Genomic DNA, 15,251 nt, shown 5'->3' with positions numbered 1-15,251 from the left:
CTAGATGATGACAAAATTCAATATATTTAGTACTTTTTATATGCTGACATGTTCACACCTATATTAAAATATCTTCGGAGAATCCTCTCAGATCAATTACTATCACACTTCCTAAACTCTTCCTAAAGCAAGAGACTCACTTGCTTTTCAGCATGTTCATATCCCTTTCCTAAATATTTAGGATTTTATTTCCAACAATATTGAATAAGAAACCAGTAATCTTTTAATCTAACGGAAAAGGATTTAAATATTTTTTCCTATCACTCCTTTTCCCCAAAGTAATGGAAGATTTTCGTGTGAGACAATTCTTCTGTTGGTTGATTTAATATCATTGTTGTTCTTTAACTTGAATCTTACATCTGAATTTTGTGTTTTGATCTGATTTCTCTTTAGTCTGTCCTACTGCTAAGTAAGGAGAAACCTCACAATGTCTATACAGAGTTCTGTTGTTTAAATCCTATATATTTAAACTCAAAATGATGATATAAAATATTACTTTACTGTAGAAATGTTAAATAAATCTTATGTTGATTCTAAATATAATCATATTTAGTTCATAGAAGACAAAATGTGCTGCTGAAAATTCCCAGATCTTTATCTTGATAATTCAAGACAGAACATTTTCCTTAGAAAGCACTGATCTTTACAATTCTTTTATATTGCTAAGCCTCAAACTTTATTTGCTGATTTTAGGGTATGGTGCATGATCTTTCAATAGGTACTTTGGATTACTTTTTTGAGAAAAATTTAAAAATTAGAATATTAATAAATTAGTATGTGTTGTATATTTTACAGATATTAGTCATATGTTTGAAGAACTGTGCATTTTAAATATTTAAAACATAATAAAAAAGCCTTTTTAAAGAAATGAAAGCAATCATTTATCTTCAGCTGATGTTATTATGTACAGTTCTCTTTTATATTGCTACATTAATATTTCCCCATGACGTTTGTGATGTCCCTCTGGATGCAAAAATATATATATTCCTTCTTTTAACTGTCTTTATATAAAGTTATTTGCTTTTCCATTAGGTACATGGTGTATTTAAACAACTGTAGGCAATTTATACTACCTCAGAGCCATTTTGACTACTCTTAAGCAAATTAGCCAGCATTCAGACAGTTCGGTACTCTCTCCCTAGTGGCCCTACTCGGGCTGCACATTAAACAGCCCCTCAGTCTAGTCCAGATGTCCAGCTGTATCCACTCACCCTTTCAGAATGGTGTTGAACTTGCTACTTTTGGACAGAATATATATTTTTGTATTTAAGTAAAACATATATGTAATTTAAAAATATGACCATAAATAATAAGTGGTTATTTTCTAGCTGTGTTTTTAAAGCATTATCCAAGTGAAAAAGTAGCACACTTCACTGGAAACTGTAAAATTATCCATACCAAGCACATTAATTTGTTTATATTTCCTATGGTGGTATAATGGGAAAAAAAAATTTTTTTTGGTCTTGTTTGCCCTGCTTTTGAATTATTGGGCAAATATCTTTTACTGGTCTTGTTTTGTCCTTGCTTTTGGATTATTTAGCAAACTACCCATCATGTAATTGATATTAAATTAACCCACAGGCATGGCTATCTAAAACTTGAAATGTCCGTTCTTCCTCTTAGCACTATCACAGTTCTGTTTCTAATATTTCAAATTTGATTACATTAATTGTGGATGTTAAGTGGTTTCATATATATTTGCCTCATGATAAAAATTTGAAACAATACCTAGGTGGAACTAGGACCTGCATCAATGTTTTCAGTTCTAAGATTTTAATTTCTATCCCTCCCTGGATCTTACCTATATCTAAAAAATTATCAGCCTATATTTCTGTAGCAGATCATAATTTAACATCTTAAAAATAGCAATATGAAGTGAACTGGTAGTATTTCTTCAAAATATCTATTTATTCAGTACTGAACGTTAGTAAGAAATATCTAAATATACATATATATACATAAAATACTCATATAGAGCAGGACCACAAAGTATTATTTGGATTACCTGCATAACCAACTATATGCTTACAGATAAACATAGAGAACTTTGGTCTATGTGCCAAGTGCAAAATTTAATTATAAAATAATAACCACTACAATTAGAGTATATAATTTACCAGTAGGAGTAATTTATTTTAAAAAAAAACATTGCTTTGGATTTGATATCATAGTCCTCTCTTCATATTTTCCTAAAAGTATCAACATTTTAACTTTTTATTACTTAAAACAATTAGCCTTATCTTACTATGGCAAATTAAAATATATTAAATTATTTTGCAAAGAAAGACCAGAAATTAAATTTAATATTTTCTAGATCTTGATTCTAAACTGTTAATCTTAGCATATGTTATATCAAAATATTAAATGTGTTTTAAGATTCTGACAATTAATATTCAAAACATAAATACACACTTGCTACAACCTAATGTCCACACTTCTTTCACTTTATTTTAAATAAAATACAGACAATGCTTTTTCACTTATAGGCCTATGATACATTTTAATTAATGGGAATAATTACTTTTTAGCATCACAAAACATGGTTTTTAAAGTTGAAGTAATGTTTGTGAATGGAGAAGTAGATGGCTGAGGCAGCAGGAATAAAGGAGGATTGGAAACCTTTTTCTACATGCTATTTTTGTTCATCACCTATAATGTAGAGGCAAAAAAGTAAAAGAAGTAGAAAAAAAAGAAAGAAAGATGGGAACAGCCAAAAATATAGGTGATAGTGTAGTGGTTTTTTTTTTTTTTTTTTTTTTTTTTTTTAGCTAATGTGTTTTAATTATATTTTACTTAATACTGAAAAAAGATATTCTGGACTTCAATTCCTTTTATATATGATGAGTGTTATGTTTCACAGTTAAAAATCATACCACAATACACACTATTGCTTATTTGAATACTGAGGTAGGGAATATTGTACTATTAATCATCATCAAATGCTGCTTAACTTAATAATTTGATCTCACTTTTTCTTCTGATACATAAGGCTTTAAAAATTTCATCTTGAATCATCAACTATAATAACTGATTTGCAAATTAATTATTCTAGGCCTTTCAAATGTTAACGTTCATTCACATCTGTTCTGAACTTGGACAAAAGAAGAAATGAATGTTTCCTTTTAAATGGCGTGTATAAGTCTGGTCTCAAGTTCTTGAATTAGCAGAATGAGCAGCAGAATGCTGCTGCATCACTGAGGACAGTCACTTCTTAGTAAAAATATCTGAAGGAGAAAATTTTGGAGCAAGAACAATTTGGGCCCAAATGGCTTTTACAATAGATCCAAAATGTAAAAGGAGATACTGTTACATTAGCTATACACAGAATAGCCAAATTATAGAATAATTATTCCTAAAGAACAGTGAGTTAGTTTTTACTTTAGGAAGTCATGTTTCCAAGGCATACATTTTAAACTCAGGACAGATTTCTTTACCAGCAAGTTGTGCAAACTGTACACTTAGAAGAAACAAGGGAGTGGACTGTACTTTAATATAATTGTGATAATTTAGTTGCATTTCTAAATTAAAATGTTAACATTAAAAGATGTCAGTTTTGCTTTATATGTGAACCTTCACTATTCTTGTAACTAATCTGAAAAACTAAGGCATATAACTAAAATAAAATTAGTCAGCATGATACTGCTTTATATGGTCAAGATAAAGTATGAGGTTTTTTTCCAAGTAACTACTGTACTGATGAAATATAAAGAAGAGCAGAAGCTTCCGTCTCCAAACATTTCAATGGAGTTTTTTTTTAGCTTTTCACCTATCAGTTCTAGAAACTGTCCCATTATTTTAATGTTAAAAGCTAATTGATAGCACTTTAATTATACCAACTGAATGCATTTGAGGTCCTGGTAAATTATTTCTTCTTTCATAGTATAGGTTATCTGTAGGATTTCTTCTTTATGCTCAAAAGAAATGACGGGTGGTTTGGATAAGGATTGGTGGTTTTTTTACTTCCTCCCCAAAAGAGCTGATGTTTTTGGCTGACTGGTTTTTTGGGGGGGAGGGGAGGGAGGAGGGAAGAGAAAAAGGCTGAATGTAGAATTATTGAATAGGCCTACACTAAAATTCTTCCTTGACCAATGGGGACTGGGAGAAAGGAGAGGTGAGGTGGAACACTCTAAGTCTAATAATATCTGTGTAGTTTTTAAAAATGTACAAACTCCTTCATTCCCCCGTCCCCCTCCTCGTATGTGCTGGTACCTCTGGACGGTCCAGAAGCCATTTTAGAACTCAGGAAGGAGTTCCACTTGTGCTTTTGCAGGTGCTGTGGTGGCAAGGATAACCTCTGCTCACTTGCCGGGTGTGTTACCATGCTGTTATTTAATGTCTTTCAGGATTAAAGACAGCACAGAAAATTCCAAACCCACATCCTAACACCTGAAGCTCGCACAATGTTTCTATAGCAGATGGCAAAACATTTCACTGGAACCTTGATTTACCAAGTGAATATTCAGATCTGGGGAGTTTTTATTCTTTTCAGGCACTGCTGAAGAGCCATACTCGATTGTCGGATCTATTCCGGGTTCAAAAAACACGACCACTTCTAGGTGTTTTGCGCGTCCCAGCCCCACCCAAAGTCCCGACGGGCCTGCAATTCTGAGTGTTTCAAGCTAAGGGTCTTTCCGAATGAACGTGCATTTTCAGTTCTGGACGTCTAGTAATTTGTGGGGGAAAGGCAACACCATAGGACTTTCCGAGCAGTCGAAGCGGGTGAGAAGCCTGAGAGGCATTTGCCTCCTCGCTGTTGGACGCGAGGCTCGGAGCCCGGCTGTCCTCAGCTGTCACGGGGGGAGGGGGAGTGCTGGCATTGGCTTTGGGCATGGAGTTGCTCCAGCCGCCGCGCCCGGTCCCGCCGCCAGCTCACCTCTGCAGAGAGCTAGGCACTCACCGGCCCGCTTGCCCCTGCTCCCACGTCGCCCTCGGGCCCCAGTCCTCAGGCACAGGTCGCCGGAACCATCCAGTGGGATGGCCGCCGCCTCCTCCTCGGGGACCGCTGCCTGAGGGCCAGGGCCGGGGAACCCTGGCCGCCCCGGCAGCCCGTAGCACCCAGGGTGCCGCGGCGGCTGCAGTGAGGCACCAGGGCCCGCTCCCCCTCCCCGCCCCCGCTCCCGCCTCCTGCCTGCTGCGCCGTGCGCCCGCTTGCCCCAGCCGGCTGGCGCAGCAGCGCACACACTCACTCCGAGGGCGCCTCCAAGGTTACCCGCGGGGTGGGGGCTGGGGCAGGCTCCGGCCACTGGCCTCCTCTGCTGCTTTCCTATCGCCGCGGCCCTTCCGCCGCTCCAGGGCGACCGGGTTCCAAACCCCAAAGTAGAAGAGACTCCAAAGTCCGGGGAGGGAAGTCGAGCTGGGAGCAGACAAGCGTCCGGGCGGGGGGCGGCCTTAGTTGGCTCTGGGTGCCGGGAGAGTCGGGTCAAGCGAGGTCGCGGCAAGAGGGGGCTGTGGCTCCGGCGGGCGCGCTCTGGGCCGCGCTGGCTGGGCCGGGGGCAGCGCGCAGGGGCTGCAGGCAGCACCGAGGCGTCCGAGGCGCCCCGGGCCCGCTGGGGGGCAGAGACAAGCGGGCGGCCAAACCTGCCGAGGAAACTAACTAAATAAAAGGAGACTGTTATTTAAGGCGCGGAAATTTGAAATATTTGGACAGGAAGAGAAAAGAAAAGAAACCTTAGCGAGGGAGGGGAAAAAAAAAAAACACACAACGCGAGCTAACGGTTTTGAAACTCCCCCACCCCCACCCCGGGCTTTTCTGCGCGCCCTGAGGGAGCTTTGGGCTCCAGCTTCCTCACTAGGGAGCCGGGAGCTGCGGTTGGAGTCTGGAGAATTTCGAAGGGACAGAAAGGATGACTTCGCAGACCCTCCATAGAGGGCTTGGGTTGACTGTGCGCAAAGCTTTACCCCGGGTCTCAGGCTGGAAGATTGTCTCCAGCCTCTTATTAGGTCCCTACGTGGATCTGTTTTTTTGGAATTGGAATTGTGGTGTAAAATCAAAGCAGTCTCGAGGGACGAAGAGACGGACTTTCCCCCTCCAACCCTCCCCCCCCCCCGGCCTTTTGATGAAGGTAGCTTAGGGTAGTCAGGAAGGCTGCGAGCACGACCCTTTTTCGCTCCAGCACTGTACTCTTCCAGCGCTTCTGGACTATTACTTCTAACCCCCGGCAAAAGCCGAAAGCACCTTTTTGGGAACTGAGATTTCGAAACCAATCCGGGGCCACGGATTCCACAACGTTTGTTTGATCAACGCGATCAAGGACATTTATAATATTACCAATTGAAATGCCTTTCCTGGGACAGAATTATTTTATCCATTTATTAGTCACCCAGCGTGGTGTGTGTGTAGGAGCTCATCACACCATTAGGAGATGCACACTGTTTATCAGAAAACTATTGATTCACTACCGAAATATGGTAAAATGCAGTTGCTTAGTGGCTTGGAGACCAGAACGTGGACTGAGGTCCTGTTGGTGTTTCCCTCCCGCACCCACTCCCGGCCCTACTTTTCCCCAGGTGTAAGCCGGGGGTTCAGCTTACTGGGCAAAGGCTAAGCCTTGAGTTTCCCGACGTGGATGCGGGCGCAGTGAATAACTGAATTTGAGAGCGCATCTCTGCTTACTATCCTCCATTCTTTCTATGGCGTCGTCCCCTGGGGCTCTGGCCATTCCATTAATTAGCACTTGCCTTTCTACTCTGCATCTGAAAAAGTTCAGATCCTTCCCCGTCTCAGCTCGCTGTACACTGGACCCCGTTAGACTCTGCAGTACTGTTTCTTCCATTCTATACATTTCGGTATATTTGTCTTACTGAATATTGTCGAGGTTTTTGAGAGATTGAATAATGGCTTTTCATATTTCCTAGAGGAGACCACACAACTCATTTCTAAAATACTTAGATTAGCTAAGCTATTTCCTGCGAAGAGCCCAAGAAATGTGGCGATGTTCTAATGCCTAGACAAGTTTTAGGCTGGTGAAGAGGGACAGAGCTGCCTCTCCTCTTTTCGTGCTCCGACCACCTGAGAATAAAGCAACTGCAGAAGTACCTCTCTTTAACTTTAATAAACATCCTATATTTGAAATATCTAAAGAGCAATTTTAATGCTTATACTTGATGGATACTGAAAAGTCCATTAAACTCTACTTTAAATTAAGAAACGTCCATCTTTACAGTTGCAAATTGAAGAAGTGTTTATTTTTCTTAGTAATAGTCTTGTGTTTAGAAAATATTCAGCTTACTCAAGCAGTGTATTTTGTGTGTTGATTCTAGTTTTTAAATGCAAATTACACCTTTTTCCTTCAAAATCATCTCAATTTCTACTTTTTTCTAAACTTTAAAATAAACGTTTTACATTTAATTTCATGTTGCTATCAAAAATAAATTTACTCAGTAACTTGTGGTTTGAGGTGGCAGAAGTTGAAGTCTTGTTGCACTTGACATAGGGAAGGTGAACTTAAAATGCCAAATGAAAAGGATTTTTTTCCTCGGATTTTTTTCTTCTATATTCTTTTATACTATCATGGAAAATAAATTATTGAAAACCACTTGCCTGCCACCTTCCAATCCTTGTTAGGGCAGGCATCACAACCATGTCCTTCAATAAACCTTGAGGTATTTTGTTCTTTTTGGAGTGAGGGCAGGGAGCTTATAAAGCAGAAGGAGGGAACTTTTACATAAAACATCTTTGTTCTTGTGGGAGATGATGAATAAAGTATTTATAAATTTATAAATGGAAACTGCATTGAAATCCTTTGGTGAAATCTTTAAAATAACAGAGTAAGTAGTAGATGCTGGAAAATTCTCTTGGAAATTTGATATTTCCATTTTATTCAATTTTTTTTTATTTTTAGCTAAACATATTCTTAAGATTTTATATGCCTTTACCAAAAAGCTTCGTGGGAATCAAGTGCTATATGTAGGAGTGGCCTATTTATTTATTGTAAAAGTTTCTATATTTATTATCCTGTAGCCCCTAAATAAGTTATGACCTTTATATGTAATATGTGTATGTCCTTGCTAAGCTTTTTATCCCCTAAATATTGGTATTTGCAGCATATTTTAATATTTAAACATTTTGTAATTTTACACTTCTGATATTTCAGGGAGAAAAAGTCAGTGTTACACTTAGCATACTTATGGTATAACTTTGGGAAACGTATTATTTAACCAATTGTTTCATTTTGTGATTTTTAAAAAATCAACTAATGGGAAGCACTTTTAGATGGCATTTTCTTTTTAAAGTGCCTTTTAGAGCTAACATATATTTGCTTTCAGATCGCTACTTCTGAAACCTGTTTTTCAACTATTTAACTTTGAGAGAAAGGGAAGATCGAATATATAAGGATAAATTCACACTGAAATAATTTCAGGTTTATTTCCCAAACATGTTGTCCTTATTCTGTTTTAAAGCAGACATACTAGGCACCAAGTAAAATCTTTGAGGGCAAGCATGAGGAGAGAAAGAAAAGAATAACTGAATCATCAATAGAATATGTCTAGTTTTTCAATTAGTCTACTTTTTCTAACGTCAAGACTTAAAACACCATGATCTTTTAGTGTAGTTCTCCTTAGCAAGAGGCAAATTATGTGGGGATTATAAGAGGAGTGGAAACCACAGAAAACACTGTCCTGTTTTGAAAAAGTGTTTTAATCAGGCAAAAGAAGCATCAGGACAAACCATTTTTAAAACAAAGTCTTCAAGTTGGGTATTGAGACTGGCAAAGGGAGAAGCAAGGAGAAAAGTCAGGGAAAGATAAAATATTCAGATGAAAGCCAAAGCTATTTGCAATTACATGTTAGAACTCAGGGTTTTGCAGGTGAAAAAGATGTTGCTTAAATATATTCATAAACCTGTAGTAAGATTTCCACTTAGCAGTTTCAGAAGATTTAACTAGCTGCTTAAAATATGACAAAACTGAATTTTAACAAATGATGTTAAAATAGGACAGCCAATCAATTAACTGACAAAATAGAAGGCAGTGTGGGAGAGCCCTCCCCACATTCATTGCAGATTCGCAGCTCCCTCCGCCCGGTTTCCCTCCATCAGGCTAACGACCTCGTTTCTCCGGTAGAGCCTGGCCAAGTCGCAGGCGGTGTCCCCCTGATGGTTCCGATGCCCCACTTTGCAGGCCGTGTGCTTCACAAGGAACTCCACCACGGGGAGGTGGCCTTCTTTGGCAGCCAAGTGCAAGGGCAGGTTCCCTTCATTATCCTCGATGTTAACATCAGCTTGAAACTCCAGCAAAGTCTGTAAAGTGTCCAGGAAACCTGCTCTGGCTGCATCGTGAATGACAGCGAAACCAGTTCGGTCTTTCAAATCGGGATTAGCACCTCTAAGTAGTAGTCTCCTGGCAATCTCGGGATTTCCAAGTTTCATAACCTAGAAAAGAAGAAAAAACGGTAGAATCCTTCAAGTGCTCCTACTACAAGAATATTTTAAAATACCCATCTCTTTTTATGTATGTAACTATTTTTGATGAAGGAGTGCTTGGGGAAGACCCGTATGATCGGGTTTGAAGGACTCAGTTGCAGGAAATGAGTACTATTAGGTAAAAGTAGAAGAAAACTTCTAAAAATTGAGCTTCTATGATGGAATATCTTAAACGGGCCCAGAAGTAGGATAAATTGATTAATAAAATAGAATGAGTCCGACTTATATAAAATTCACTGACAACTTGGTTCTCTATCTCCCATAAAGAGTTGTGTAATTTCATGAATTTATTAAAATAAAAGAAGTGGAACTTGAGATTTAAGTAAGTCTCCTTCTGTTTGCTTGTTCATTCTCATAAGATGTGCCTGGGGTGTTAATTCTGTAAAATAAAATGTGGGTAAATTTTATTTTCTAAACAGCTGAAAAGAAATAAGGAGAGTGAGTTTCTTTAAATCCTCAAAGAAGTGTTTCCACACATCAGACTCCATCTAGTCTGATTTTATAAGTGTGAAAATGATCTCCTAAAAATCCAAACTTGGTATTTTCTTAAATTATTAATTTTCACAAGTTCTCTCCAAATAGATACAGCCCCAAGTTTCCAAGTATTTTTTAAATAGTTTTTTTTCTTTGCAATTATTTCATATGGGATATTAGGTGTGTTTAGTGCTTAGAATCCTTCACTTGAAATTTAAAAACGTTACTGATTATTAAAGTGAAAAAAAAGCAACAGTGTTCTACATTGTCAATGTATTTATCTAAAACTAAGTTCATGATATGTCTTGTATTAGATAGGAAATGACTGTATGGAAACTGTTCTTGAAAAGAATGAAACAGTCATCCTACTATATTACTTACTGTTTCCTAAAGTTCTAACTAGTCTCCTAATTTTCAAGTGAGCAAAAGAAGAGAAAATAAGATATTAAATGTGTATTTTGGGACACAGACAGCTTTGTCTTGTGGTTTCAGCCCATTTATTAATCAACTGGTGATCCATCTTATTTCCTTTCGCAGTTATTATCAGGCATTTAGGAATAGCTATTTGTAAACTGCCAGTATTTTAAAAGCCAGAATTTGCTATTAAAATTTGCTATCAACATACAAATAATTCACATGACAAAGACTTATCTACTGGTGTTTAAATATATTTCACGCTAATAAGAAATCACTATTAGGCTCTCATAGTTATAAAATATTTTGTGGAGCAGCAATCAGTTGTACAATACATATAATTTAACCGTGAAAAATATAGTCTCATTAACATGCAAGAATATTTCAGCATTTTAATTGTTTTAATTTATATTTAGGTATATTCATAATAACCTAAATTTATAATACATTACACAGTAGGCACTCAAATGTTTGTGAAATTAAATATACACTGTAAAATACATACAAAGCTGATCTATCTCTTTAGAATGTTTGTTTTAAAAAATCACAAATTAAGTAGCATGATGAAATATATTTAGAATGAATAATATTTTATAAATGCAAACTCTATAGATGGCCAAGATGTTAAGCTTCCCTGTTGATAAAACCTTGTTGACTTTTAGCCCTTCCTTTGAGGCAGTGGTTAAAAATGATACATAATTTATTTTTCAAGAACTTCAATGAAATACTTTTTGGTTATGAAAAATTAACACAATCTAATTTTTACCACAACTGCCTCTAAATATTTAGTCACATCTAAGGACCTGAACTGGGAAAAATAAGAGACAGACACCTTGGATCTTTGTAAAGCAAATGTACGATTAAGGCCTTTGATATCATCCTGATTGAGAGGCTTACACTAGGAAGGGGGAAAAATCTTTTGTAATTGGATTAATAAACATAATTGTAGGAGAAAATTTGCCATATTTCACCAAAAATAATAGTAATGCTGGAAATTGTTTTGAAAGAAAGTTCTTTCTTGAGTTATGACACAACTTCAGAGTCAGGATTATACATACTGAAAATAAGCCTTGAGACTCCTGTTTGTGTGTGTTTCATTATATGTACTAGGACTAAGCCACAATAAATGGGTGTTAATATCTTGATAAGTATGTTTAATATAAACGAGACTGCAGAGTTGTTTTAAAAATGTTTGTCAAAACTTTTTTTTTTTTGCGGTATTAATCTCCCAGTCTTCCTGCTCGTCAAAAGTCCTGCAAGATCCTATTCTTACAGGGTTAAGTGGCTCATTCTTTGTGATATTTATATAACATTTTGAATGTTCAATAGGAAACTTTTCAATATATTAAATTTGTGGCATTGCTATCATCACAAAACCTGTTAAAAACTACTAGGTGGAAAAAGAAAAAAAATCCTTTCCCCATTTAATCTACCTGAAATAACAAGATAATTTAGTATCTATAAGCTTCCTTAATACTGAAATTTTTGCAAGGTCAGTGTATTCTGATTTAAAATATACAGGCTGTATGGACTTCATCTGTCAATAGTACATCTCCTGCCACTTAAATTTCTAATTCTTGCAATTAAAACAAAGCACTCTAAAAACCCTCTCCCCAGTGGATTTTCAAAAACAGCTTTAAGTGTTGCATTTCGAATACGCATAGCTTATAAGAATATCATCAGAACTCAGATAAAGCAACTGTTTGAGACTACTTTGCCATTTTTCTGTTTCTGAGCCTTTCAACTAAGTTACATGATAACGTTCAGAGGAGGAAAAAAAATTATCAGGTACAATACTTTGCAGCTGGACGTGTTTCATTTGTTGCTTGTAAATCTAATTACTAAAAATTAGAACATACCAGGGTATGACCGCAGAGACAAAAACACTATAAACTGAGCTCTGATTAGAAAATTCAACTTTTTATTCCTCCTCGATCCTGAATGGGTGGATGGTATTACATTAACTGTGAAATGTACATCCTGTGCCCGTGCCCAGGCCACCCATTCCAAACGAGGAAAGGCTGTTGGTCAAAACCTGAAGCATTTGAAGAAAAAACACCCTTGCCAGTAGTCAAGAAAATTAACGTTAAAGTCAATTATTGGAGCAAAGTACGGAAACCACTAATAGCAGTGTATTTACTTCAAATAATAATCATAATAACGTGTTTACAGAGCTGTCTAAAAAAAAGAAAAACCAAAAAACTCAGCGCTGCTACGACTGCTACAGAATCCCCACCGTCACAAAAACATTCCAAAAATTAATACCAAACCTGGAACCCACTTGATATCGAGGATGTTATTGGATTTGACGAGTTTGTTCAAAGTACGTCATTTTGGGGAGTTGGATCCACTTAAAGATATAAAATATGGCAACCAACTAGTTTTTAAAACAGTTAAATTTTGTACCCCTGAAAGCTTAAAAGCTATTATTCTAGAAACCCGGGTCACGTAGGCAACATTGTTGACCTGTTTTCCCCACCTCTCTGGATACCAACCTGCAGCGCAGTTCTTCCAAATCCATTTTGTGCATTGACGTTTACATTATTTTGCAACAAACTAGTAAGTTGCTCTAGGTCCCCCCTGGCAGCTGCGGACGCCAACTCGTTCCCCCAAGGCTCGGCCATTCTTTAGGGTCCTGACGATCGGGAAAAGATGAATTAGTTGTTTTTCTTTTTCCCTTTTCCTTCGCTCCTAACCAGGCTGCATGATGGCATCGGAGACTGACAGAAGGACTGGGATGGTTAATCTGGAGTAGAGCTTGGTAGTAAATACTAGTAAGATCTGCCTGCCAAAAGCCCGCCCCTCGATTCACACGTGATTATTCAGCAAAACTGAGCCATTGGAGAGGGGCTCCGCTCCTCGCTTTTTAGCTTAACCCCTATGAAGAATTCTGGTGATTAAACTGAGAGATATACAGGCACACATATATTTCTGGTAAATTACTCTGGACGTAAAATATAGGCAGAGCTGGCACGTACCTACACTACAGATCTCCGTGAGGAATGTGTGCGGAGATTTAAGGCACTAGATCAGGGCAGAAAATACCGCGAAAAAAGAGACATTTGGGGGGGAAGAAAAGGCATCAACCCACCCTTGTTCACGGTGGTGACTTGAGCCGCGCGAGCCAGTACCGCAGGGGCAGGTCCTCGAAGGGGCTCGGTCTCCATCCGTCTCGCCGAAGGGGTAGTCCTGAGTCCTCCGCGGCAGGGAGAGCGCCGCGGTGGCTGGATGCTGAGGTGCTCCGGGGGTTAAAGATGATCGCCAAAAGCAAATGAGAGTAGCAGTTCCGTGGCCCTCAAGTTACAGGTCGTAACGACTCCTCGGTGGCCTTGGATTCTCCGGAGGAGCCTTAATTCGCGTTCAGGCCGAGCTGCGGGCTAACGCCGCGCGGGAGGGCTCCGGAGCCCGCCAGCCGGGCTACCGCAGCCCCACCGAGCCTCAGAGGCCGTGGGAGCCAGGCTCGGCGCGCGTCTCCGGAGACTGCCGGGCGCGCGGCGGGCCCCCGGCAAGCCGGTCATGCCGGCCCCACCGGGTCCTGGGACTCCCAGCAGCGTGAGGAAGGGGGAGAGCGATGCGGGAAGTGTCTATGGGGCCCGGGCTGCTGAAGCAGCGTGTTGCAGCATCGCGGCTGCACAGGGCAGCCCACCGGTAACTTCCCGCCTACGACCGAGCCAGTTCAGACTTCCTAATGTAGAAGCTCATTGAGCTGCCGCCGCCTCTTTTCCTTCCTTTCCCGGTTTTCTGAGGGCCTCCGGAGATCGGGAGGGTCCTGGGAAGTCACAGGCCAAGCTCTGAGTATCGGGAGTCGCCACAATTCCAGGGCGCAGCCAGTCCCGCCGCTCTTGGCGAGAACCCAGCGGCTTCGGCGCCGGGTGCCACTTCGCCAACCTCTCGCGGTCCCCTGGCCTGTGCCCCCAGCCTGTGCAGCCGATAGGGCAGCGGCCGCCAGCCAGCTGTGCCCTGGAGCCGAGCTGGGTAGCACCTCTTCCTCCCGAGCCGCAGCGCTCCCAGTGACAGTTTCTTTTGTAGCTGGTCCCCCCCAAATCGCCGGTCCCTGCTCCCTTCACCCCTACAGACACTTGTGCGTCGTGCCCCTTTCTGGTCTTTTCCTTCCCTCCCTCCCTCGCTTCTTTTTTCGCTCAAACAATTGCTGCTTCTGTTGCCGCTGCAGAGACGGTGCCGGTTTCTTCTCCCTTTTTTCCGACCTCATCAGCTTTTTTTGAAAAGAAAAAAATTGAGCGCTTTTTGAGTTGAAAAACCCGCCCCCATTTTAACGGCAGAGTTTTAAGGAGGCTCGGCTGAGTTGCAGCGCCGCGGGAGCGGGAAGGTTGGGCACCGCCCACGCCCCGCCCTCCGCCCTGGTGGCGCTCAAGCACTCTGCCGGGCTCGCCCCGCCCCCCGCCCCGCGCCCTTTCTCCCGCCTCCTCGCTCTCCGCTTTCCTCCCTCAGTCTCCTGCGCTGGCTCCCACCCGCCAGCCCAGCGGCCAGGCCCCAGCTGGAGCGGCTTTTTCGGACCCGCGGAGCCGGGTTCGGCCCCCTCCGGCTGGCGGGCGGAATGGAGTCTGCGATGTGAAACCCCGGGCTGCCCCGAGGCCGGCGGGGGCGGAGGTGGAGGAAAGAGGCTTGTTAATTAAGGCTGCGGAGAGCCGCAGGGCCTTGGAGGCTCGGCGGCGCAGACTGCTGGAAGGCGGAGAGGAGGCTGGCGCGAAGCGAGTCTTTCCCCGGCCCTGGCCGGGCAGCCCGGCCCGCCTCCGCGCTCCCCCGCTAGGCTCTCGAAGTTCGGGCGGCCAGGCCTACGGCTGCCGCCTCTTCCTCTGGGGCGCGCGCTGTGTAAACTCGGCCTCCTTTTCTCAGTGCAGAGCTTCGGCCTCGCACCTGCTAGCTCAACGCCCAGGGCCGCGGTGGGCAGAGGTGGCCGCGGGGGTGGAGGGAGAGACCTGAC

The 15,251-nt window shown here is 41.2% G+C and overlaps 1 protein-coding gene across 2 annotated transcripts; it reads right to left on the bottom strand.

The window, feature by feature from the left end:
• Positions 1-8,647: 8,647 nt before the first annotated feature.
• CDKN2C (cyclin dependent kinase inhibitor 2C) lies at positions 8,648-14,593 on the bottom strand. Of its 2 annotated transcripts, XM_079933122.1 has the most exons (3): positions 13,401-14,593; positions 12,805-12,944; positions 8,648-9,370 (listed from the first exon to the last, which is right to left on the bottom strand). In XM_079933122.1, the coding sequence occupies exons 2-3, from the start codon at positions 12,931-12,933 to the stop codon at positions 8,993-8,995; spliced, it is 507 nt and encodes a 168-aa protein (XP_079789248.1). In that variant the 5' UTR covers positions 12,934-12,944; positions 13,401-14,593; the 3' UTR covers positions 8,648-8,992. The 2 variants fall into 2 exon arrangements, with proteins under 2 accessions (XP_079789248.1, XP_079789249.1); XM_079933123.1 differs by lacking the exon at positions 13,401-14,593 and having other exon boundaries at positions 12,805-13,034.
• Positions 14,594-15,251: the final 658 nt, after the last annotated feature.

This window comes from Stenella coeruleoalba, assembly GCF_951394435.1.
Source record: "Stenella coeruleoalba genome assembly, chromosome: 1".
NCBI classification, from domain to species: domain Eukaryota; kingdom Metazoa; phylum Chordata; class Mammalia; order Artiodactyla; family Delphinidae; genus Stenella; species Stenella coeruleoalba.
This window is presented reverse-complemented; position numbering and strand designations above follow the sequence as displayed.